The following is a 26079-nucleotide window of genomic DNA, read 5'->3' on the forward strand; positions in this document are numbered from 1 at the left end:
CCGTTCTTATTATATATAAAATATGTATTTCTTTCCTCTCCTCTGGTCATTTAATCAGGCATTTTTACCCTATTCTTTTTACACCTTTTCTGTGTCTCCTTCTTATTTTCCTCTTTCTGGATTAAGCCTATGGTTTCTTTGATTCTCTGCCTGGTCTTTTTTTCCACCCCTGTCATTTCTTCGTTTGGGATAGGGTTTCTTCCCTTCTCCCCGGGGCCCCCGCTTCTCCTTTTTCCCAGGGTTATTTCAGCAAACGAATCAAAGCACATGAGGCGGAAGGTCCAACTCCCCACCACGAGTAGCGAGATAGAGCAGCCAAAGACACAACAGTGCATGCAAGACCCTCTAAAAACACTTCCTCAAATGCCAGGCCCTGGACAGCGTATGACCTCTTTTTAATGTAGTAGTTGTCACAGGTGCAGGACATAGCACAAGCTATTACAACACATAAAGGCCAGAATCGGGCTCTTCCAGTAGAAATGTCTTAGGAGATAAAGACACAGGAGACCGTAAAATAATAGCTTTATTTATGACTGGAGATGTGAAGATATTCACAAAATGCCAAGGAAAACCATTCCTCGTTCAATTTTTGAAATCTCACAGCTCAGAGGACTGGGCTTTCACTACAAACCAGGAAAGGACACCTCTCGAACAGACGATTCTTTACGCTAAGAGTTGGTGTTCCTTTTCTCACCACCCCACTGGGCCCTGAAGTACACGTATGCAGTGTGCTCACGGTTTCCTGGGGAGCTTGTGCTGGCTGCCGCCTCACTTTAGTGCCCCTCAGAGGAGTTCACGGGCCGCATCTCTTGGGGCCCCCTAGGGTTACGTCCTCTCTCTGAGTATGATGGCAGCCAGCAAATGGACAGAGAGTAGCACTGAGGAGTCAGCAAAGGAAAGCTTTGAACCTCAGGCAGACAACTCCATTTTCTGGAGCTGAAATAGAGGGTTGGATACTGCTCTTATCAGAGATACTCTGTGTTTTGTATACACAGCACACAACGTGTAACTAATTTTATTATAGATATCGAAATATACAAACAAATTTAGGGAAAACCTCCAGGCTCTTTCCCCAGATGACTGACAGGGCCAAAAAGAAAAACACAGGGAGAGGGCAAATGACTAGCCCTTAGGATTTGAACAGAAGGAGAAGACATTTATTTTCGTAAAAGCTTGGTGAGCACCCCAGGGATGACCCTTCCTCAGCAGAGAGCTGATTTTTCTTGTACCTACACTGACCACAAAAGCAGGGCACCGAACGCTGATTTCCAAAGGCGCAAGAAGTGGCTGCTCGCATCCTAGGGCTTTGGAGGTAGAACAGCAGCGCCTCCATAGTCCCAGAGGTTATGTATACAGCACAGCCGAAGTGACCTGAGTCCAGAGAAGCGTATGTTTTAGAACATATCTTCTGGGAGTACTTACTGAACGCAAATCAGAAATTCATGAAATGAGACGTCACGTACAACATAAGGACGAGGCCTGTCCCTGTTCAAAGGGTTCACAATCTGAACTGGCCCCTGGCAAATAGTGTTAGAGGAACACTGTAAACCAACAACTCAAAAATGAAAAAACAAAACAGCGCGATACAATAAATAATCACCAAAGACTTTTAGGTGAGATTTTCAGAAAACCCAGGGATACACTTTACATCACAAAATGGTCCATATCGTCCAAAAATGTCTTTTGACTGGACGGTAAAATAGTATTTGTTGGAAGCTAAAAATTGAGATAGAGTACAGGCCATTGGGAGTGGTAAAGCTTTAATTTCTCCGATTTTCTTCCAAATAAACTTATTACTAGGGTTGTCATGGCAGAGAAAGAGGTGATAGCTTTCCACAGGGGCACACTTGGGGTTGATTTTAGCGATGTTCCAAGTCAGCGCGATGCCCCTGGGTCTCAGCACCCGCTTCACTTTGAGCTCAGGCTTCTGCGGGGGAAGCGTGTCTCGGGTTTTGTCTACGAGCTCAGGCAGCAGTGGTGGTGGTTCTGGGAGAGGCGGCAGGTGCTCAAAGGACTCAGGAGCCTAGAAACACATTTAGAAAGTTTAGCGAGCTGGCTCGGCGGGCTCTGGTAATTTACACGCGCGCGACTGCAGTTCTAAATCTACTTCCCAGTTTTCTGTCCGTTTCTCCAAATCCTCAGGACAAAAGGATGCTTCAAGACTATGTGGGGCTAGGGCCGGTGTTTTTAAGCATAAGCTGCTTTTGGCATTATGATTTGCACACTCTGCAGTGTCACTAGTCCGGAACGGTGAGGTCCCAGACGTTCTGGATCAATATTCCAGCTCATTTCCAACTTGTGTTCCCAAACGCTGTGCTAGTTTACGTGAATGGTGTGAGTGCACATGAACACCCATTTCTCTCCACCGTCATCAACAATGGCGACTGCTCTTAAAAATCTTTTGTATATACACACACACACACACACACACACACACACACACACTTTTGTATTTGCTTTAACTTTTATAGCTTCTGGAAGACTCCATTATTTTGACTGCATACATAAGGAGATGTACAACAGCACAGTTTCAAAAGCACAAGCTGCAAGGGGACCCAAATGTGTCTGCCTAGGTAAATGGGTACTTCCCCTCAATCTGGAAGGAGCATCCCTTATAGAGCATCAGTACCTGGGCTGCATTTTGTGCCACTGGGGTTGTCTCTTTTGAGGTTGAAACCGCTTTTGTGGGTGACTCCAGGGTGGATACTGAACTTTCTGTGAACACAAGGTATAAGAAGTAAAACTTATCTGCAACAATCAATTCCATAGCCTTTAAACAAAGCTAGTTACGTCTACCTTAACTTTCTGTATCACAATTATACTGTTAAAACATATACTCCAAGTACTAGGAACCTTGAGACAACAGAAGATGACATATTATTCATATTATTTAATAACAATTAAATGTGAACTAAAGTTACAAAACTGTGAAATAAGATGACAAACTTTTGATAAAAATTCAAGACCCAAAGGTGCTACATACAGCGAACTTTCCTTCAAATGGGACAAGAATTCTCCCCTTAAACAATGAAGTCACTATGTAAGCTGGAAGTAGGAAAAACTACACACAGGAGAGTGCTCCTGGCTCAGGGCTCTTAGAGGTGGCTTGGGCTCTCTCAGGCCAACAGGATATTTGCAAACAGAGCCATCTGCAATACTGTATAAATATGTGACACACACAAGTCCTAGGAATTCAAATGAAGTATCAGGCAGCCTGGAGGTTATAGGACTCTGCTGCGGAGGCTGCTTCAGCCTAGAGGGCATCGGGTATGCCACTGACCCTTGAACAACACAGGCTCGGTCCACCTAGACGTCGCTGTTTTTCATTAAATGTAGTACAGTCCTGTACAAATATTTTCTCTCCCTTGTAATTGTCAAGCCATTTTTTCTCTAGCTTACTGTATTGTAAGAAAACAGTATATACGACATAGAACAGACAAACAGGTGTTGACTGTTTGTTATCAGTAAGGTTTCCAGTCAACAGTGGGTTGTTAGTAGTTACATTCTGGGGAGCCAACAGTCATATGCAGATTTTCTTTTTTTTTTTTTAGTTATTTTGAGAGAGCAAGAGAGCAAGTGTGAATGGGGGAGGGGCAGAGAGTGGGAGACAGAGAATCTCAAGCAGGCTCCACACTGCCAGCGCAGAGCCTGATGCGGGCCTTTGAACTCTCGAACTGTGAGATTATGACCTGAGCCAAAATCAAGAGTTGGATGTACAACTGACTGAGCCACCTGGGTGCGCCTAGGCAGATTTTCTTTTCTTTTCTTTTGTTTTTTTGATAAAAATGTTTAATGTTTATTTATTTTGAGAGAGAGAGAGAGAGAGGCAGAGAGAGGGGGATACAGAGGATCCGAAGCAGGTTCCGTGCCGACAGCAGAGAGCCTGATGTGGGGCTCGAACTCACAAACCATGAGGTCATGACCTGAGCCAAAGTTAGACGCTTAACTGAGTGAGTCACCCCACAGATGTTCAGCTGTGTGGAGGCTGGTGTCCCTATCCCCCACATTACCCAGGGTCAACCATAAATTGTGGACTGTGGTAAGGGAGAGGGGAGGGAAAAGGGAGAAAAAGGAGAACAGAAGAGAGCTGGTGAAGGGAAGAAAAGGGGAAATGTGAGCCTAAGGGAGAGACAGAAGGTTTTAGTTGGCCCAGGACAATGTTCTGAAGTTGTATCCATGTAGTTGTATATAATAATATTATGCTTATTTAAAAAAAATTTTTTTTTACATTTATTTATTTTTGAGAAACAGAGTGAGACAAAGCATGAGCCAGGGAGGGGCAGAGAGAGATGGAGACATAGAATCCGAAGCAGGGTCCAGGCTCTGAGCAAGCGGGTCAGCACAGAGCCTGATGGCGGGGCTCAAACCCACGAACTGTGAGATCATGACCTGAGCCGAAGCCGGAGGCTCAACCAACTGAGCCACCCAGGTGCCCCTATTTTTTTTTTTAAATAAGCTCCCTAAGTGGGGTTTGAACTCACAACCCTGTGATCAAGAGCCATGTGCACCACCAACGGAGCCAGCCAGACACCCCAACATTTTGTTCATATTTACTGTTGAGTAGCATTTAGCTGTATTATAGATATGCTGCAACCTGTTTCTCCATTTATCCACTGATGGACATTTGCACTGTTTCTAGTTTGGGGCTACATGCATAAAGTGGCCACAAACATACGTGTCAAGTCTTTGTGGATGTGGGTTTTCATTTCTCTTGGGTCAATCAATACCTAAGATTAGAATAACGCAGTCACATGATAGGGGTGCAGTTGACATACTGAACCACCAAATCACTTCGAAAGTGGTTTCACCATTGTACATCCCTCCCACTACGGCCTGGGAATTCTAGGCTGTTCCACATCCGTGCCCACACTCTGTGTATTTTCAGTTGTTCTCCTTTGTAGCCATGTTGTGGCATCTCATTCCAGTCTGCATTGGCCTGGTGAGTAACGATGTCGAGGATGTTCTCTCGTGCCAGTCTACCATCCCCACAGCTTCTACAGTGAAGTGTCATCCGTTTGTTGGCGTTTAATTGGCTCTTTTTCTCCCAAGCATCTTAAGGGAGAAGCTTATCAGATTGCTCATTTTAGACTTTCCATTTTTTCTAATATAAACATTTAATGCTAGTAACTTCCCTCCAAGCACTGCTCTATCTGCTTCCCTCAGACTTTGCTGTTCCAATTTTCATTCAGTTGAAAACATTTTCAAATTTCCCTTCTGACTGCTTTGACTCCTGGGTTATTTTTTAGAAACGTGTTTGGTCTGCAAATACCTAGGGATTTTCCAGCGATCCCTGTTACTGATCGTGAATTTAATTCTGCCGTGTCAAAGAACATACCCTGTAGGACTACAGTCCTTTTAAATATACTGGGACTAGTTTTATGGTCCAGAACACAATCTATCCTATCGCATGTTTCATATGCACTTAAAGAGAAGGTATATTCTGCCATGGTTGAGTTGAGCGTTCTACAAATGTCACTTAGCTTAAGCTGGGTTGGTAGTGTTGCTCAGGTTTCTACATACCCTGTCAATTGCTGAGAATGGAGTGATGGAACCTCTAATTCTAATGGCTTATTTTTCTATTTGTCATCTCAGTCCTATAAGTTTTTGCATCAGGAATTCTGAAATGCTGTGATTAAGTACATACACATGTAGGTTTCCCAGGTCTTCCTGTTGAAATGACTGCTTTATCATTAGAGATAGTCTTCTTTACCCCTGGTAATATTCCTTGTTCTCAAGTCCATTTGATGGTAATACTGTCACCCCAGCTTTCTCACGACTAGCGTCTGTATGCTTTTGCATTGCTGTCTCCCTCCATCCTTTTAACCTCTCCGTGTATTTGTATCTGAAGGGCATCATATAATTATCTTATAGTTGGATCTTGTTTTCTTATCCAGTCCAACAAGGTCTGCTTGTGAATGTAGTGTTTAGACCACTAACACTTATTCTAATTATCAGTATGGCTGGGTTAAGTCTACCATCTTGCCTTCTGTTCTCCATTAGTTTCGTTTGCTCTTTGCATTTTTTGTGGCTTCTCTTAGATTATTTAAAAATTCCATTTTATCCTATGGTCTAGTAGCTATACTTGCACTTAAAAAAATTATTGCTCTAGGCATTACCATATGTATCTTCAATAACTTAGTCTGTTTTCAAGTAACATACTAATAAAACGTTAAGACCCTCACAAAAGCATACATCCATTCCTGTCTTATGCACCACTATTGTCATATATTAACTTCTACATATATTATAAACTCTAAACATGGTATTACATTCTTTCACATACAACACTTTCCATCTGCTATCATTTTCATTTTGCTTGAAGAACTTCCTTTTTTTTCTGCAAATTTTTATTTAAATTCTAGTTGCTTAACATAGTGTAATACTGGCTTTAGGGGTAGAATTTAGTGATTCATCATTTACACGTAACACCCAGTGCTCGTCATTACAAATACCCTCCTTCATGCCCATCCCCCATCTCCCACCCCCCCCTCCATCAACCCTTAGTTTGTTCTCAATCATTAAGAGTCTCTTATGGTTTGCTTCCCTCTCTCTCTTTTCCCTTCCCATACGTTCATCAGTTTTCTTTCCTAAATTCCACATGAGTGAAATCATATGGTATTTGACTTTCCCTGACTGACTTATTTCACTTAGCATAATATACTCTAGCTCCTTCCCTGCTGTTACCAATTATAAGATTTAATTCTTTCTGGTGGCTGAGTAATAATCCATTGTGTGTGGGTGTGTGTATGTATGTGTATTATCGTACACATACATACACAAACACCTTTAATCCATTCTTCAATTGATGGGACACTTCGGCTCTTTCCATAGTTTGGCTATTGTTGACAATGCTGCTAATAAACATCAGGGTGCATGCACCCCTTAGAACCTGTATTTTTATATCTTTTGGATAAATACTTAGTAGTGCAATTGGATTGTATGGGTCCATTTTAAAATTGTTGAGGAACCTCCATACTGTTTTCCAGAGTGGCTGCACCAATTTGCATTCCCACCAACAGTGTTAAGAGGGTTCCCCTTTCTCCATATCTTCACCAACATCTGTTGTTTCCTGTGTTGTTAAATGTTAGCCATTCTGACAGGTGTGAGGTAGTTTCTCAATGTGGTTTTGATTTGTGTTTCTCTGATGATGAGTGACGTTGAGCATCTTTGCAGGTGTCTGTTAGCCATCTGGATGTCTTCTTTGGAAAACTGTCTATTCATGTCTTCTGCCCATTTCTTAACTGGGTTATTTTTGGGGTGTTGAATTTGGTAAGTTCTTTATAGATTTTGGATACTAACCCTGTATCAGATATGTCATTTGCAAATATCTTCTCCCATTCCTTAGGCTGCCTTTTAGTTTTGTTGATTGTCTCCTTTGCTGTGCAGTAGCCTTTTATCTTGATGAAGTCCCAATAGTTTATTTTTACTTTTGTATTCCTCGCCTCTGGCGATGTGTCTAGTAAGAAGTTGCTATGGCAGATGTCACAGAGGTTGCTACCTGTGTTTTCCTCTAGGATTTTGATGCTTTCCTGTCTCACATTTAGGTCGTTCATCCATTTTGAATTTATTTTTGTGTATGGTATAAGAAAGTGGTCCAATTTTCTCAACACCATTTGTTGAAGAGATGGTTTTTTTCCCATTGGCTATTCTTTCCTGCTTTGGTAAAGATTAGTTAACCATATAGTTGTGGGTCCATTTCTGAGTTTTCAATTCTCCATTGAAATGTTCCACTGATCTATGTGTCTCTGTTTGTGCCAGTACCATATTGTCTTGATGACTACAGCTTTGTAATATAGCTCGAAGTCTGGAATCGTGATGTCTCTACCTTTGCCTTTATTATTCAAGATTGCTTTGGCTGTTCAGGGTCTTTTGTGGTTCCATACAAATTTTAGGATTGTTTGTTCTATCTCTGTGAAGAATGCTGGTGGTATTTTGATAGGGATTGCATTAAATGTGTAGATTGCTTTAGATCATGTAGATATTTTAACAATGTTGGTCCTTCCAGTCCATTAGCATGGATTTTTCCCCCCATTTCATTGTGTCCTCCTAAGTTTATTTTGTAAGTGCTCTTTGGTTTTCAGAGTATAGACCTTTTACCTCTTTGGTTAGGTTTATTCCTAGGTATCTTACTGGTTTTGGTGCAACTGTAAATGGGTCGATTCCTTGATTTCTTTTTCTGCTGCTTCATTACTGGTGTATAGAGATGCAACAGAAGGACAGAGATGTACAGAAGTACATCGATTTTATATCCTTCAACTTTGCTGAATACATGTATTAGTTCTAGCAATTTTTCTGTTGGAGTCTTTCAGGTTTTCCACAGTAAGTATCATGTCTGCAGATAGCAGAACTCTGACTTCTTCCTTGCTGATTTGGATGCCTTTTATTTCTTTTTGTTGTCTGAAGCTAAGACTTCCAGTACTATGTTAAATGATAATGGTGAGAGTGGATATCCCTGTCTTGTTCCTGACTGCAGAGGAAAAACCTTATTTTTCCCCACTGAGGGATGTTGAGGTATGTTCCATCTATACCTACTTTGTTGAGGGTTTTTATTAAGAATGGATGCTGTATTTTGTCAAATGCTTTTTTCTGCATTTATTGAGACAGTCATATGGTTCTTATCCTTTTATTAATGTGGTATTATCACACTGATTGGTTTGTGAACATTGAACCACCCCTGCAACCTAGAAACAAATCCCACTTTGTTGTGGTGAATAATTCTTTTAATGTACTGTTGGATTCAATCTGCTAGCATCTTGTTGAGAATTTCTGGGTCCATGTTCATCAGGGATATTGGCCTGTAATTCTCCTTTTAGGTGGGGTCTTTGTCTGGTCTTGGGATATTATATTAATAACTCTTCTTTAAATGTCTGTTAGAATTCCCCTGGGAAGCCATCTGTCCCTGAACTTTTGTTTGTTGGGAGATTTTTAATTACAGATCCAATTTCTTTGCTGGCTATGGGCCTGCTTAAATTTTCTATTTCTTCCTGTTTCAGTTTTGGTAGTGTGTATGTTTCTAGGAATTTGTCAATTTCTTACACATTGCCCTGTTCTTTTTGGCAATTTTTCATAATATTTTCTTAAATTTTTTTTGTATTTCTGTATTTGCGGTGATCTCTTTCATTTGTAATTTTATTTATTTGGATCTTTTTTCTTTTTGATAAGTTTGGCTAGGAGTTTATCAATTTTATTCTTTCAAAGAGCCAGCTTAGTTTCACTGATCTGTTTGTTTGTTTCTATATCATTTATTTCTGGTCTAATCCTTGTTTTCTCCTTCTCCTGCTCACTTTATTTGCTGTTCCTTTTCTAGCTCCTTAAGGTTAGGTGGCATATTTGACTTTTCTTGCTTCTTGAGGTAAGCCTGTATTGCAATATTCTTCCCTCTTAGCAGAGCCTTTGCTGCATCCCAAAAGTTTTGCACTGTTGCGCTTTAATTTTCAAGCACGAGTGGGAGAGGGACAGAGAAAGAGGGAGAGTCCCAAGCAGGCTCTGTGCTATCAGCACAGAGCCTGATGTGGGCCTCGAACTCACAAACCATGAGATCATGACCTGAACTGAAATCAAGAGTTGGATGCTTAACCAACTGAGCCACCCAGGTGCCCCAACCCATTTATTCTTTAGTAGGATATTCTTTTTTTTTTCAACGTTTTTATTTTATTTTTGGGACAGAGAGAGACAGAGCATGAACGGGGGAGGGGCAGAGAGAGAGGGAGACACAGAATCGGAAACAGGCTCCAGGCTCCGAGCCATCAGCCCAGAGCCCGACGCGGGGCTCGAACTCACGGACCGCGAGATCGTGACCTGGCTGAAGTCGGACGCTTAACCGACTGCGCCACCCAGGCGCCCCTAGTAGGATATTCTTTAATCTCCATGTATTGTGGTCTTTCCAAATTTTTTGTTGTGGTTGACTTCAAGTTTCATAGCACTGTGGTCTGAAAATATGCTTTGTGCTTGTTGAGGGCTGATTTGTGATCTATTCTGGAGAATATTCTATATGCACTTGAAAAGTATGTGTATTCTGCCACTTTAGGATGAAATGTTCTGAATAAATCTGTTAAGTCCATCTGGCCTAATGTGCCAATCAAAGCCACTGTTTCTTTGATTTTCTGTTTAGATGATTTGTCCATTGCTGTGAAAGTGGGTTGTTGAAATCCCATACTATTATTGTGTTATTATCTGTGAGTTTCTTTATGTTTGTTATTAATGGATTTGTACATTTGGGGGCTTCCACTTGGGGGCATAAATATTTACAGTTGTTAGATTTTGTTTTTAATTTATTGTATTTATTATTATTTTTCATTTAGTTTATTATTTATTTTAGGGAGACCACACACGTGTGAATGGGGGAGAGGGGCAGGGGAGGAAGGGAGGGGGAGAGAGAGAGAGAGAGAGAGAAAGGGAGGGAGGGAGAATCTTAAGCAGGCTTCATGCTCAACACAGAACCTAACGTGGAGCCTGGGATTATGATCAGAGCTGAAATTGAGTCGGATGGTCAAATGACTAAGCCACCCAGATGGCCCACAACTGTTAGATCGCCTTGATGGACAGACCCCTTAATTATGATATAATGCTCTTCTTCATCTTTTCTTAAGTCTTTGGTTTAAAATTTAGTAACTCTGATATAAGTATGCCTACTCTGGCTTTATTTTGGCATCCATTAGCCATGATAGATGGTTCTCCATTCCTTTACTTTCAGTCTGCACATGTGTTTAGGTCTAAAATGAGTCTCTTCAGGAAACCATCAAAACCGTAGAGGAGAAAGGAGGAAAAAACTTCTGTGACCTCAGCTGCAGCAATTTCTTACTTGACACATCTCCAAAGGCAAGGGAATTAAAAGCAAAAATGAACTATTGGGACCTCATGAAGATACAAAGCTTCTGCACTGCAAAGGAAACAATCAACAAAACTAAAAGGCAACCAACAGAATGGGAAAAAATATCTGCAAATGACCTATCAGACAAAGGGCTAGTATCCAAAATCCATAAAGAACTCACCAAACTCCACACCCGAAAAACAAATAATCCAGTGAGGAAATGGGCAGAAGACATGAACAGGCACTTTTCCAAAGAAGACATCCAGATGGCCAACAGGCACATGAAAAGATGCTTGACGTCACTCCTCATCAGGGAAATACAAATCAAAACCACACTGAGATACCACCTCACGCCAGTCCACAGTGTGGAGGTTCCTCAAAAAATTAAAAATAGGTCTACCCTATGACCAGCAATAGCACTGCTAGGAATTTACCCAAGGGATACAGGAGTGCTGATGCATAGGGGCATTTGTATCCCAATGTTTATAGCAGCACTTTCAACAATAGCCAAATTATGGAAAGGGCCTAAATGTCCATCAACTGATGAGTGGATAAAGAAATTGTGGTTTATATACACAATGGAATACTACTTGGCAATGAGAAAGAATGAAATATGGCCTTTTGTCACAACGAGGATGGAAATGGAGAGTGTTATGCTAAGTGAAATAAGTCATACAGAGAAAGACAGATACCATATGTTTTCACTCTTATGTGGATCCTGAGAAACTTCACAGAAGACCATGGGGAAGGGGAAGGAAAAAAAAAGTTAGAGAGGGAGACAGCCAAACCATAAGAGACTCTTAAAAACGGAGAATAAACTGAGGGTTGATGGGGGCTGGGAGGGAGGGGAGGGGAGGGTGGGTGATGGGCATTGAGGAAGTCACCTGTTGGGATTAGCACTGGGTGTTGTACAGAAACCAATTAAACAATAAATTTCATATTAAAAAAATAAATAAAATGAGTCTCTTGTAGGCAGCATATACGAGACTTGTTTTATTTATCCATTCTGATACTCTGTGTCTTTTGATTGGAGCATTTAGTCAATTTACATTCAGAGTGGTACTGAAAACATAGGAATTTAGCGCCATTGTGTTATCTGTAAAGTTGGTGTTTCTGGTGATGTTCTCTGTTCCTTTTGGTCTTTTTTCCCTTCCCCACTCAGAGTCTGCCCCTTTAATATTTCTTGCAGGGCTGTTTTAGTGGTCATGAACTCCTTTAGTTTTTACTTGCACGGGAAACTCTCTCTCCTTCTATTCTGAATGATAGCCTTGGTGGATATGCAGCCTGACTGCACATTTTCCCCGTTCAGCATGTTGAACAAATCATTCCACTCCTTTCTGACCTGCCAAGTTTCTGTGGACAGATCTGATGTGAACCTGATTTATTTTCTCTTACAGGTTAAGGACATTTTCCCCCTTGCTACTTTCAGGATTCTTTCCTTGTCTATGTATTTTGTGAATTTGACTACGATATGCCTTGATGATGGCCAGCTTTTGCTGAATTTAATGGCAGTTCTCTGTGCTTCTTGGATTTTGAAGTCTGTTTCCTTATTAGGGAAGTTTTCAGCTATAATCTGCTTAAATAAACCCTCTCCTCCTTTTTCTTTCTCTTCTTCTTCTGGGACTCCTGTGATACGAAAGTTTACACACTTAAGGAGTTGCTGAGTTCTCTAAATGTACAATTATGATCCAATACATTTTTTCCCTCTTTTTTTCCGCTTCATTATTTTTCATAATTTTATCTTCTATATCACTCATTTGTTCCTCTGCTTCATCCGTCCTCAGTGTCACTGCATCCATTTGGGTTTGCATCTCAATTACAGCATTTTTTATTTTGGCCTTTGACTAGTGTTTTGTTCTTTGATCTCTGCAGTAATGGATTCTCTAAGTGTCTTCTATGCTTTTCTCAAGTCCAGCTAGTATCCTTGTGATTACTGAATTCCTCCGTCTTGTCATTTTGTCTGGGTCACTGGTCTGTTTGTGTGTGTGATTGTTAGGAAAGTCTGTTGTATTCCTACTCTTGAGAATAATGGCTATTACGGGGGTTAAAAAAAAAAAAAAAAGCTAGATCCTAAGTGTGTTTTGGTGTGCTTGTTAAAAGAAGTAGATCCATAAATAAATAAATAAATAAATAAAGCAATATTTAAAAATAAGTTAAAAAAAAATGAAGGTAAAATCCTGGGTGTGCTTTGGTCTGCTTGTTAAAATAAGTTAGATCCAAAAAACAAAACAAAAAAAGGAAGCTAGGTCCAGTTTCCCCTAGAGCCAAAGCTTTGCAGCAGTCTAAGATCAGTGACTTTGTGCATGAGGTGGGGGGGGAGGGCGGTCTGTGCTGGCCTCCCAGAGGCGGAGCCTGCTATGCTGATTCTCAGGTGAACTTGCCCTAATGGAGGCGCATCTGCAAGGGGGGGGGGGGGTGCTTGGTGTAAGCGGCTCTAGCCTCCACTGGATGGCACTGTTTTGCTCATTGAAGTCGGTCCGTGCTGGTGGGTAGAGGTGGGGGGACTGAGGGGTAGAGGGTGAGGGGGTGGGGATGGCACTGCCTTGGTCTCTCCTCCTAGGAGCTAGGAGTTTGTGCCCACCACCCTTCAGGATGCCCTCAGAGAAGTGTGAATCATCACCTTTCTTGTGTGCCCCACTGCTGCCAAATCCCTGCCTTCACCCTGCCTGTGTCTGAGTTATCCACCTGCCAGGCAGCACGGTACTGCTGTGTTCTATGTTGGGCACGTGCCTGGCTTTCAAAACTCCAAACTCCAAGACGCAGACCCCCGCTGATCCTCTGGGGGAGGGTCTTGCCTTGCTTTTGCCTTTTGCTAGTCTGTCCCAGAAGAGCAGTCGCAGAACTGCACGGCGGTTCGGAGTTCACTGTAAACTGCAGAACAAGGCTGGCACCAAGGTTTGCTGCCCCCAGCTGGTGTCTGCTCCTACGCTAGTGAACAGGGCAGCATGCTGGCGCCACCAGTTTTGTCCCCGGAGAGGCCATGCCACCACTCCCACACGTACTCCAAGCAGGGGAACTGTTTCTTCCTGTGCCACCCAAGGGATCCTCAGACCACGTGCCTGCTCCCGGGTCTCCACCCTCCTTCCCCACCTGCTAAGCCCACCAGGCACGGCCACAGCGATGGCGTAGACCTCTAAAACTTGAGACTTTGTGCTCCACTGCTTGTAATAACTTGCAGCAGTCAGCGTTTCTTCTTTTCCCGGTTGATGGTTTCGAGGAAGATGTTCTTCTTGTGCAATCCGCTGCAGGTGTTCTCTCTCTCTCTCTCTCTCTCTCTCTCTCTCTCTCTGTTGCTCCCTTCTCTGTGATCAGGGCTCCCTTCCGTTCGCAGCACCCACAGCTCTTTTCTCCCCTAAATCAAGTCTCTGCAGCTCCCCTTCCACAATATGGCTGTTTTTCTACTTTTAGTTGTGCAGTTTTCCTCGGTCAGGCCTCGGATCGATTTCCTGGGTATTCAGAATGATTTGGTATTTATCTAGCTGTGTTCAAGAGAGGAGGCAAGTTTAGGGACCTCTACCCCTCCCAGAACTTCCTTTATTTTTAATAATGAAGGTTTACTGGCAACAAATTTTATCTTAAAAAGTCTTTTTATATATTTATTTTGAGAGAGAAAGAGCATGTGTGTGGGAGGGGGGAGAAGCAGAGCGAGAGGGAGTCTGAAGCAGGCTCGTCTCCACCAGTAGCACAGAGCCCAATGTGAGGCTCGAATTCACGAACCATGAGAATGCATGAACCTGAGCTGAAACCAAGAGTCGAATCCTTAACTGACTGAACCACCCACACGTTCCTATCTAAAAAAGTCTCAAGTTTGCTTTCACTTTTGAAAGATATACTTGGTAAGGATTTTTCCCCCCGGCCTTTTAATGATGTCATTTGACTGTCTTTTGGTTTGCACAGTTCCAAATGAGAAAACTGAATTCTTCGTTCTTCTCTCTATATTTTATGATACATTTTTTTTTTCTTAAAAACAATTTTTGGTTTTTTTCTGATTGCTTTTAAGATTTTTTTTCTCTTTATCCCTGGTTTTCAGGAATTGATTATGAGGTACCTTGATATGGTTTTCTTTGTATTTATCCTCCTTGGAATTTACTGAAGTTCTTAATTATGTGGGTTTGTGCTTTTCATTAAATTTAGAAAACTTCTGACCATACATGTATGTAGGTCCACTTGGTACTATCCCACAGCTCATTAAAAAACTCTTACTCCTTTTTTCCCCAGGCTTTCTTCTTTTCTCTTTTTAATCTTCCTTTAATTTGGATAGTTTCTTTCTAAGCTATCTGGTCAGGTACTATTTCTTCCAATTTACCAATTTGTTTTCCTTCTTCTGTGTTTAATATGCTGTTTTTTTCCAGTCACTGAATTTTGTTTTCTAATTTGGTTCTATTTTATATATTTTCTTTCTCTTATTATGTTCCTGTGTACTTTTTATCTTTGAGCATATTTCTTTTTTCTTTTTTCAATTTAAATTTTTTATGTAATCTCTACCCCAATTTGGAGCTCAAACTCCAGATCAAGAGCCAGGTGCCCCAGTTTGAGCATATTTATATCACATCTTTCAAAGTCCCTGTCTGTTAATTTTGTCATCTCTGTCATTTCTAAGTTTGTTTCAAATAGATTGATTTTTCTCTTGGTTATGGATTCCGTTTTTAAAAAAAAAATTTTTAACATTTATTCATTTTTGAGAGAGAGACGGAGCATGAGCGGGGGAGGGGCAGAGAGAGAGGAAGACACAGAATCTGAAGCAGGCTCCAGGCTCTGGGCTGTCAGCACAGGGCCTGACATGGGGCTTGAACTCACGGACCATGAGATCATGACCTGAGCCGAAGTCGGACGTTTAACCGACTGAGCCACCCAGGCGCCCCTGGATTCCACTTTTTTTTTTTTTTAATTTTTTTTTTTAACGTTTATTTATTTTTGAGACAGAGACACAGCATGAATGGGGGAGGGGCAGAGAGAGAGGAAGACACAGAATCTGAAGCAGGCTCCAGGCTCTGGGCTGTCAGCACAGGGCCTGACATGGGGCTTGAACTCACGGACCATGAGATCATGACCTGAGCTGAAGTCGGACGCTTAACCGACTGAGCCACCCAGGCGCCCCTCCACTTTTTTTTTTTTTTATCTTTGTATCTCTAGTGACTTTTAAATTGGATAATGGATATTATAAAATGTAAATGGCTGTATGTCGAATTCCATTCTCTCTCATTTTATTTATTTATTTATTTATTTTTTCAACGTTTATTTATTTTTGGGACAGAGAGAGACAGAGCATGAACGGGGGAGGGGCAAAGAGAGAGGGAGACACAGAATCGGAAGCAGGCTCCAGGCTCTGGGCCATCATCAGCCCAGAGCCCGACGCGGGGCTCGAACTCACGGACCGCGAGATCGTGACCTGGCTGAAGTCGGACGCTTAACCGACTGCGCCACCCAGGCGCCCCTCTCTCATTTTAAACAGAACACAGTGAGCTTTGTGTGGTAAGCCATCAAGTTACATGTAGTTCAGCTTGATCCTTTCGAAGTTTGTTTTTAGATTTTATTAGGGTAAGGATACAGTTGCCTTTGCTCTGAGTTTACACCCAGATATTCAGAAGACTCTGCCACTACAGCTGGTCAAAATGGAAACATTTCCTACCTGTGAGCATAAAGCTCTTTGGTCATTCTTTGCCCAGATGTACTGAGTTTCACTCTACCCATGTGTGGCTTAATACTTCAGTAAGGACTCAAGAGGATTCTATGCTAACCTCCTGGGGCTCTTTCTCTGAGTGGCTTCCTGATTCTGATACTATAGTCTTCCCCTTCTCTCCAGCTGCCTTAGCCTCTCTGGAGGCCAATCTCTGTCTCCTCACCTCAGCAAGACAGACATTCTCTGCTTGGGAGCTCCTACCGTGTACCACAGTCTAGGAAGGGAGTTGGGACAATCTGTACAGCTCATCTCATTCATTGCCTTCTCTCAGGGGTTGTAGTTCCTATCCTGCAATATCTGAAAAGGTTTTTAAAAATTACATCTTGTTTAGTTTAGTTTGTTTATGGCAGAAAAGGGAAGTCTGGGATCATTTACTCACATCACTACTCTCTATACATACATTTATAACTTTTTTCTCTTGTTATATTACTAACACGTTTTCATCAACACATGTACTTCTTCTACAGCATTATTTTTAAGGGCTGAATACTGCTGTACCATATAAACGTGTGCAATCAATCCTATATTTCTAGGAATTTAAGGATTTCCAAAGTTTTATCACAAATAGCACTGTGATGAACATTTTCAAAGAATTTGGGGGTCAAAAGGCTTCCATATTTGTTATGTTTTTGATATTGATAAAAATGTCGTCCAGAAAGATTCACACTCCCATTTACAGTGTGCAAAATTATATTTCTTTTAAATCTCTTTAGTGGAAAATCTGCCGCACTAATTGAACATTTTGGTGGGAAAGTAAACTATGTGATAAACATTGTGCTAAAAGGATGGGAACTTACAGATTAATAAAGACACGGATGCTGTAGAAAAGAAGTTCCAGTGCTTTCCGGAAGACATATGTAAAGAAATGATTACAGGACGATGTAATCAAGCTAGAATATGGGCGTGCGCTAAATACCAATGGTAAGGAGAACCTGGAAGGAACAGTGTAGCCAAAGTGTCTAAACTGAATATGAAAGGATGAAGAGTGGGGACATCACACAAGCCTAGGGAGGCCCAGAGGGGAGAGGCGTCCCAACAAAGGGAACCGCACACGTGGAGGTGGTGAGGAGAGAAGCAGCGCTACCTGTTGAGAGGCGATTAAGGCACAGCTAAGGGATTTGTAGAGCATAAGCTCGAAAGGTTTGCAGGGTCTATGTCATTGAGGCTTCTGTCGTGCTAAGGAGTTTCGATTTTATCGTACACAGGTGTGTACACAGGAAGCAGTATTTCAGTGACAGCTTGCAAGAGTCACCAGAAGCACTAAGTTTAGGGCAGAAACATTAGTTACTAGGTTATGACAGAAGACCAGGCTAAAGGTGATGGAATTCTGAAATAAGAAAATACATGGAGCAGACCGGTTGGCTTTTCAGGAGACAGAACTGATGGGCTTGAAAAGTGACGAGACTGTGGAACGAGGCAGATCTAAGCGTCAAAAGTGTTTCCTTTTGTCTAGGAAAACTGTCTAGCTTGGAAAATGGAGTGAGCTGGTGATACCATTCATCAAGACTGGGAATACAGGAGACAGTCCAGGTTTGACCTGAGAAACGAACTTTTATTGAGAACTGGATATTCTACAAGATAAACAGACTCATGTTATCATGGGTCAGCAGCATGAATTAACATGATCTCTCTGTCCAACTGCTAGATTTCAGACTAAAGCCCCCCAAGTTAGAGGTCTGATTTATCTTCTCAAGCAGTGACAAATCTGTGTTCCTACTTTTTATTTTATTGTGTCTCCAATCCTGTACTTTGGGGAATAAGCCGAGGGACTCTCTGAGCCTGCACTGATGAGTTAACAAGGCAGGAAGAATTACAAAGCCATAGGATGCTCACACCCAAGTATGGGTAAACAAGATTAGGTGAATAAGGATAGAGAAGGGGGGCAAAGGTCCCCAGAATAGAGGAGGGGGCAAAGGCCCCCAATACAAAGGTATATGAGGTAAGCAAGATAAGGTATTCAGGGCAAAAGGGCTCCCCAATTTAGTACTATAGCAGAAAGCTGCTTTCACAGGAAGGAAGGACCAAATTAGGTAAACAGGTAAATAGGGCTACAGACCTCTGTGCTGTGGGTGAAGCTGCCCAGAGGGGAGCTGATTAACAAAAGAAAGGTGTCTTGTTAACCCTGAGGTTATGTGCTCTATCTGTCTTATCCTCTAGGCTAGCCAAGATAAACAGACACGGGACCTCCTGTCTGCCCTTAACAACCATCTACCCATCTGCCTGGTGTCAGGATTTTGTTTTGTTATTAACCCAAACCCCTAAACCCCTTCAAGACCCCCTTTCCCTCACGTCCATGAGTTACTGTTCACAGTTTCATTGGCTCTTTGTGCACATCCATTACCATGTTTGTAAGCCTTCTGATCCTAATAAAAACGGAGCAAGGACCCTTAATCGGGGCTCTTGTCTTTTCCCGGATATTAGCCATCTCTTGCTTTTAATCCTGTGTCCGCTCTCTTGCTGGTCAAGAGAGAACTTTAGACTTAGAGTCTACAGCACTGTACCATGTAGTTTAGAAACAATTTGTAATCTGAATTAACAACCAACTGATTATTATAGATTCCAATTCATTTTCAGATCTGTATTTCTAATTTTCATCACTAAACTGGAAATTGAAGGGTTTCTTAATTCTATCATGAGGTACCTGGAGATTTCAATGGTTCCAACCTTTGTTTGGGTCCACAGTTGAAAGGGGAGGAGTTAGACTATATATTTCCTATGCTAATCTCCATTTTTAAATATTACACAATTTTACTAATGCTAATAAGTAATATTTCAAGAGTTTATCAAGAGTTTCAAAAACATTCAAGTGCAGTTACTAAGGGCTGAAACTCTATAACTCATTACTAGTCCCAGATGACTATATTTTACTTCTTTCTCTTTAAATCTGAGAAAGAGGGCGCTGTTCCTCTTCCTTTCATGTTATGCCCTAGCTTCCTCTCACAGTGCTATTGTTATAGTTAAAGAAAAAAGGTGTGTACCAGAGAAGAGATTCATAATAGCCCCAAACAACCCAATGTCTTTCAGTGAGTGAATACAAACTATTTTATACATCTATACCACAGAATATTACTCAGCAGCAAAAGGGAATACTATTGATACACAACTCTGGTGACCCTCTGAGGGAATTATGCTGAGTAAGGAAAAGAAGCCAATCTCATAAAGATACACGCATATCATCACAGAACACCCACAGATGGTTGTGTGATTGGATTGTGGTGACCATCACATGAATCTCTACATGATAAAACTGCCCAGAACTACACACACACATATACTAACACACTGAAACAAACTTTATAAATGTGTCAAATGCTTTCTGAACTGTTAGCTTCCATCGTACTTAAGAAGGAAAGACAACTCGTTTACCTGCGTTGCAGTTTGATTGGGCTTCTTTTGTCAGATCGATCACAGAATCAAAGTTCTTTTTCTCTGTGGCCTGAAAAGTTGTTGTTAAAGAAACAAGATTTTGCCTCCATAACAGAACATATTTTTTAAAAAATAAATCACAAATTTTAAATTACCATTTAGAAGATAGAACATCCTGTAAGTCCTTAAGGTTTATTTTAATTCTACTATGAGAGAGAAGCTCAGGAAATACTACGTGGTTTTTCACAATATGACTAAACAGAGTCTGAGTTAATTTGGTAAGTAAGTATGGTTTTGAAATATGTTTATCATTAAGTGTTTGCTTTTATTTTTTTAAATTTTTTCTCTCTCTTAATGTTTATTTTTGACAGAGAAGAGTGCCTGTGCCTGGGTGCATGAGAATAGGAGGGGCAGAGACAGAAGGAGACAGAGGATCTGATGTGGGCTTTGTGCTGACAGCAGAGAGCCTGATCCCAATGCAGGGCTTGAACTCATGAACTGTGAGATCACAACCTGAGCCAAAGTTGAATGTGTAATCGACTGAGCCACTCAAGTGCCCTGTTTGCTTTTTAATGTTTAAGCTAGACTGGACCATGGGTATGCCAACTAGTCAGACATTAATTTCACAGAGAATGAATCTCCCGAAGAATGAATAACAAAACTAAGTCATCCAACATGTAGCAACACTCAAGTTCACAGAACTAACATATTCAAATAAACAGCACTCAGAAACAATATTTATTACCTACCTGAACTTCTGCTTCAGCATTTGGTGGACTGTTAGAATTTCCTGATGTAGGTTTTCCAGTATCTGAAAGACAATTATTAAAATACCAACATTTGACAAGTTTATTAAGCAATTAAATATTTATGAACTTTGTAATATATACAAATGCTAAAACACAATAATGAGGATCCTAATTAACCATTTACCAAGTATGGGTACATAGCCACAAAAAGTAATTCAATGGACATACCTATTCCAAAGACCAAGGAACAGTGCAAACAAACAAAAAATCTAATTTTCGTTCAAAAGATTTTGTTCTCCTGTGACTTTACAACTGTATTAGTGACTCTTTTTTGAAAATCCATCTGTAAATTAATACAGCATTTGAGGAAAGACTTGGAAAGGTGCACGTTTTTTTTCACAGTATTTCTAAACTAGACTACTGGAGAGGGCTGAAGAGCATTCTATCCAGAACCAGTAGAAAATCTCAGATCAATGCTTAATATCCCTTGTAACTATCTGATTCACAATCTTAACAGTCCAAACCCTGGGGGCAATTCAGGAGATACATAAGTGGAGGCAAAGCTTTCTGAAATCAAGATGCAAATACTCTAAAACAGTAAAACGTGAAAAGGAAATGCATAATTTTGAATGAGAACTTCTAGGCCAACAAGAAAGCCATTTTAAAAGAGACGAACTTTAGAAATCTTAGGTTAAAGATTTTTACGTAAGTGAAATAAGACAGAAACTCTCAAGAACAACAAAGTATTCTCACAGAAACTAAAAGTTAAAACATCAAAGATGCAAAACAACAGCCAGACTTTAAATCTTAAGTGGACTGTAAGGTAACTTAAAAGACAAAACAAAAAGACAAACAAAAAACAAATCTGTCCCCCCAACACAGGCCAGAGCAAACATGGAAAAATAATGTATACGAAAGGGTAAGTAGTTTTAAAACTCAAAAAGCCATTAAACACAATAAACAAACAAAAGGCCATAAATTGATAAACACGAGTTTAAAAAGAAACCTCAGTTATATCAAGGAATCGTTTACTTATTCAGATATTATTAACCACAGACATAAATTAAAACACTTTTGGAACCAGAATTAAAATATTTATTTATTGAAAGATAATATTCAATTCTCTATTAGAAAAAAAACTGATTTGAGGTTTTCTAATTTGATAGATGATATTTTAATCAACTTCAGATACCTGTTGGATTTGATGTAATTGGAGCTGTCAAATTAGGACTTTCCACAGAAATCAACATAACATCATCATTGTTACTAAAATGATAAAGAAAATTAAAAACAAAAATAAACTAAACATGCATCATTAGGCTGAAACATGCAATCAGTGGTTAGAATTCTGACTTAACATTTCATAACTGACACGTTTTAATCTAACAATTGGGGGCAGAGGGAGAGAGATGGTAAGTATCCAATATACATAAGTGTTCAACACATACAAGTCACTCTAACACGTATACTTGCCTTCATGAAAATTAAAAGTATAACTGAAAGAAACCCATTAAGACACTTAGACTCTTCCAGATACAGAACTATAACAAACAAAGCTATAACAAATTAGTTCTGCCATGATTCTACATTGTATCACTATAGTAGAAATAGTTACCATACATTTACTAAACTAAACAAAGTTGGTAAATGATGCTGATTGTGGTTACAGAATATCCTGAGTCAAAAGATTGTCTTCAGCTCCCATTTGACCCAGACTCCTTTCATGAGTTTATATTATTTTTTAAAGTTTATTTATTTGAGAGAGAGGAAGGAAGAGAGAGAGAGAGAGAGAGAGAGAATGGGGGAGGAGGAGAGAGCGAGGGAGAGAGAATCCCAAGCAGGCTCTGGGCTGTCAGCAAAGAGCTCAATCTCATGAACCACGAGCTGAAATCAAGAGTTGGATGCTTAACCCACTGAGCCATCCAGGTGCCCTGAAATAAGAGAGGCCTAAACATAATTCCGTCTTTTCTTTTTTTTAAAGTAGGCTCCACCCTGGGCATGGGTTCCCACAGGCCTTAAACTCACAACCCCTGAGATCAAGACCTGAGCTGAGATCAAGAGTCAGACACTCAACCGACTGAGCCACCTAGGTGCCCCTACTACTTTCGTGAGTTTGATATTTAAAATCAGAATCTTTAAGAAAATCTTGACAAAAATTTCATTAAGCCCATAAAATTGTTAGATGAATTTTCTATGCACAGAGTTACACCACTTTCTAAATTAAAAAAAAAAAAATTAATGTTTATTTGAGAGAGCCAGAGTGTGAGCAGGGGAGGGGCAAAGAGAGGAAGACACAGAATCCAAAGCAGGCTCCAGGCTCCAAGCTGTCAGCATAGAGCCCAATGTGGGGCTCAAACTCACAAACCGTGAGATCCTCACCAGAGCCAAAGTCAGATGCTTAACTGACTGAGCCACCCAGGCGCCCCTACACCACTTACTTATAGATGTTTTAAATTTGAGCTTTTGTATTTAGGTCTACGATCCATTTCAAATTATTTTTGTATATGGTGTAAGCTAAGAGGGGAGGTTCACTTTTCCCCTCTGGTTATTCCTGCAACAGTTGTTGAAAAGACTATCTTTTTTCCCACAAATTACCTTGGGAATTTTTGCTGAAAACCACTGGATCATATGCATATTCTCTAACCTGTCCACTGATTTGTAGGTCTATCCTAAACACCACCACATAAGTGCTGTCTTAATGATTATAACTTTATAAAAGTCTTTTTTTTTAATGTTTGTTTATTTTTGAGAGAGGGAGAGAGAGTGTGAGTGGGGGAGGGGCAGAGAGCGAGGGAGACACAGAATCTGAAGCAGGCTCCAGGCTCTGAGCTTTGAGCACAGTGCCCGATGCGAGGCTCAAACTCACAGACCTTGAGATCATGACCTGAGTCGAAGTCGGACACTTAACCGACTGTGCCACCTAAGTGCCCCAACTTTATAAAAGTCTTAAACTTAGGTAGTGCATGTCTTTCAACTTTGTTCTTCTAACACTGCTTTCATCTTATAGATCTTTTGCACTTTATGTAAGTTTTCAATCAGCTTGTTACTATCTATAAAAAAAAAAAAGGCCACCAGGATTTTGATTGAGACTCCACTAAACGTATAGAACAATTTGGGTGAAGTGACATTAATAATGAATTTTCTGATTTGTAAACATGACGTATCTCACCCTATATTTAGGTCTCCTTTAATTTCAGCAATTTCTTGTACTTTTAAAAACTAACAGATGAGTTTTTTAAGAGCAGCTTTAGGTTTATAGCAAAATTAAGTGGAAGGTCCAGAGAGTTCCCATGTACTTATTGTCCCTAACCAATCTCCCGCCCACAACTTCCCCATCAAAATCCTATATCACGGTGGTATGCTTGTTACAGATGATGAACTTATATTGACACATCATTATCATTGTCAAAGTCCACACTCTACAATTGGTTTCACTCTTCGTGGTGAATATTCCATGAGTTTTGACAAATGTAAAATGATATATATCCACCATTATAGAACCATAGACAGAAGTTTCACTGCCCTAAACTAAAAGTCCCTGTGCTTCACCTATTCTTTTCTCCTCACTAACTCCCTGGTGGTATTTGATCCTTTTAGTGTCTCCATAGTTTTGTCTCTTCTAGAATGTCATGTAGTTAGCATCACAGTATATACAGCCTTCTCAAATTGACTTCTTTCATTTAGCAATATGCATTTAAGTTTTTTCTGGATCTTTTCATAGTTGGAGAGCTCATTTCTTCTTGAGTATCATGTAATATTCCATTGTCTTGAATGTATCGGTTTATTTATATCATGAAGGACACCTTGGTTGCTTCCAAGTTTTGGCAGTGACGAGTAAAATTACATTTTATATGATTCTATTTTCTTTCCTTTCTTAGCCTATCGGTTATACTTCTTTTTTAGATGGTTCCCTTAGAGTCTATATGTTTACAACGGATCCAAGACTACTGGCAAATAACACTATGCTGCTTCACAAGTAGGGCAAGTACCTCCCAACAACAAAATATTCCTAATCTCTCCTGCCTTTGCCTTGTATCATTGCTATCATTCATTTCATTTAAACAAACACACACATACATAAATACACTGTTGCCATTGTTTCCAACAAACTCTTGTCAAATCACTTAATAAGATGAATAAAAGCTTGCGCTCTACCTTTGCTTATTACGTCTCTGACAATCTTCTTTTCTTTCTGTAGATCTGCTTTTCTGATTTATTTTCCTTCTCTGTAAAGAATTTTTAACATTTCTTGCAAGGCAGGTCTACAGGCAACAAGCACACTGAACTTTTGTTTGTCTGAGAAAGTCTGTATTTCTCCTTTGATACTGAAGGAGAATGTCACAGAGTACAGAATTTTAAGTTGGTGGTTTTTTGTTCTCTCAACATTTCACTCCACCCTCTTTGTGCTTACATCGTTTCTAAGGAGAAGTTGGAGGTAATTCTTATGTTTGGTCAACTATGGGTAAGGTGTTTTTTTCCTCTGGCTTTTTTCAAGATTTTATCTTTGATTTTCGGGATTTTAAAAATCGTATGCCCAAATGTAGGTGTTTTTTTTTTTTTTTAATATTTATCCTGCTTGGTGTTTTCTGAGATTGCTGGTTCTGTGACTTGGTATCTAACATTAATTTGGGAGAAATTCTTCGTCATGATTGCTTGAAATATTACCTTTACTCCTTCTATCAGCCTCCTCCCCTTTTCTATCCTTCTGGTGTTCCCATTATGCTTATGTGCCTTCGTTTGTAGTTGTCCCAACTCCTTGGAGATTTCTGTTGTCTTTTTCTCTTTGCTTTTCTGTTTTCAAGCTTCTATTGTCATTCTCAAGCTGGGTGAAGCTTTCCTCAGGGATGTCCATTCTAATAAGCCCATCAAAGGCATTCTTGTTGCTGTTTTGATCTCCAGCACTTCTTTTTCATAAAATTTCCAGTTCTCTGCTTACATTATCTACCTGTTCTTGCATTTTTTTTCTACCTTTTTTTCATTAAAGCCCTTAGCAAAGTGGTAATTTTTCAAAATTCCTAGTCTGATAGTTTGAACATTTCTGACTCTGCTTCTGATGCTTGTTTAAGTCTCTTCAAATCGTGTTTCTTGCCTTTTAGTGTGTCTTGTGATATTTTGTTGTTGAAAGGGGGACATGATATACTGGGTGAAAGGAACTATGATAAAAAGGAAGTTGGTAATGCATTAATAAGACGGGGCAGGGCGGGGAAGCTTCTACTGGTCCTGTGATTAGCTCTCAGCTTTTAAGTAAGCCTGTGCCCTTGGAGCATGGACTTCACTTCACCAGTGCTTCTCAGTCCCCGACACCCTTTAGGCGGGACAGGATGGCTGGAGCAGGTGGAGTTGGGTATTTACTTCCTCCAGATGGAAGGCCAGAGGGAGCAGTAACTGGACATTTCCTTTCCCCCAGGTAGGTTAACTTCTGGTAACAGTTTCTCTCTAGGACAGGCCTTGTCAAGAACAGAGTGCTCTGGTGT

The 26079-nt window shown here is 40.5% G+C and overlaps 1 protein-coding gene across 1 annotated transcript in view; it reads right to left on the reverse strand.

Annotated features, from left to right (window-relative positions):
• Positions 1-1609: 1609 nt before the first annotated feature.
• The window catches only part of ATF7IP2 (activating transcription factor 7 interacting protein 2), a 45778-nt gene continuing 21308 nt past the window's right edge, over positions 1610-26079 (reverse strand). Inside the window, exons 6-10 of the mRNA XM_047087150.1 lie at positions 21798-21871; positions 20612-20667; positions 19857-19926; positions 2630-2715; positions 1610-2023 (exon numbers count right to left, since the gene is read on the reverse strand). Coding sequence (XP_046943106.1) covers positions 1610-2023; positions 2630-2715; positions 19857-19926; positions 20612-20667; positions 21798-21871 — 700 coding nt within the window. The remainder of the gene's footprint in view (positions 2024-2629; positions 2716-19856; positions 19927-20611; positions 20668-21797; positions 21872-26079) is intronic.

Source organism: Lynx rufus, unplaced genomic scaffold, assembly GCF_022079265.1.
Source record: "Lynx rufus isolate CCGP_SWC_20201006 ecotype Redwood Valley unplaced genomic scaffold, mLynRuf1.p SCAF_23, whole genome shotgun sequence".
Lineage (NCBI taxonomy): Eukaryota > Metazoa > Chordata > Mammalia > Carnivora > Felidae > Lynx > Lynx rufus.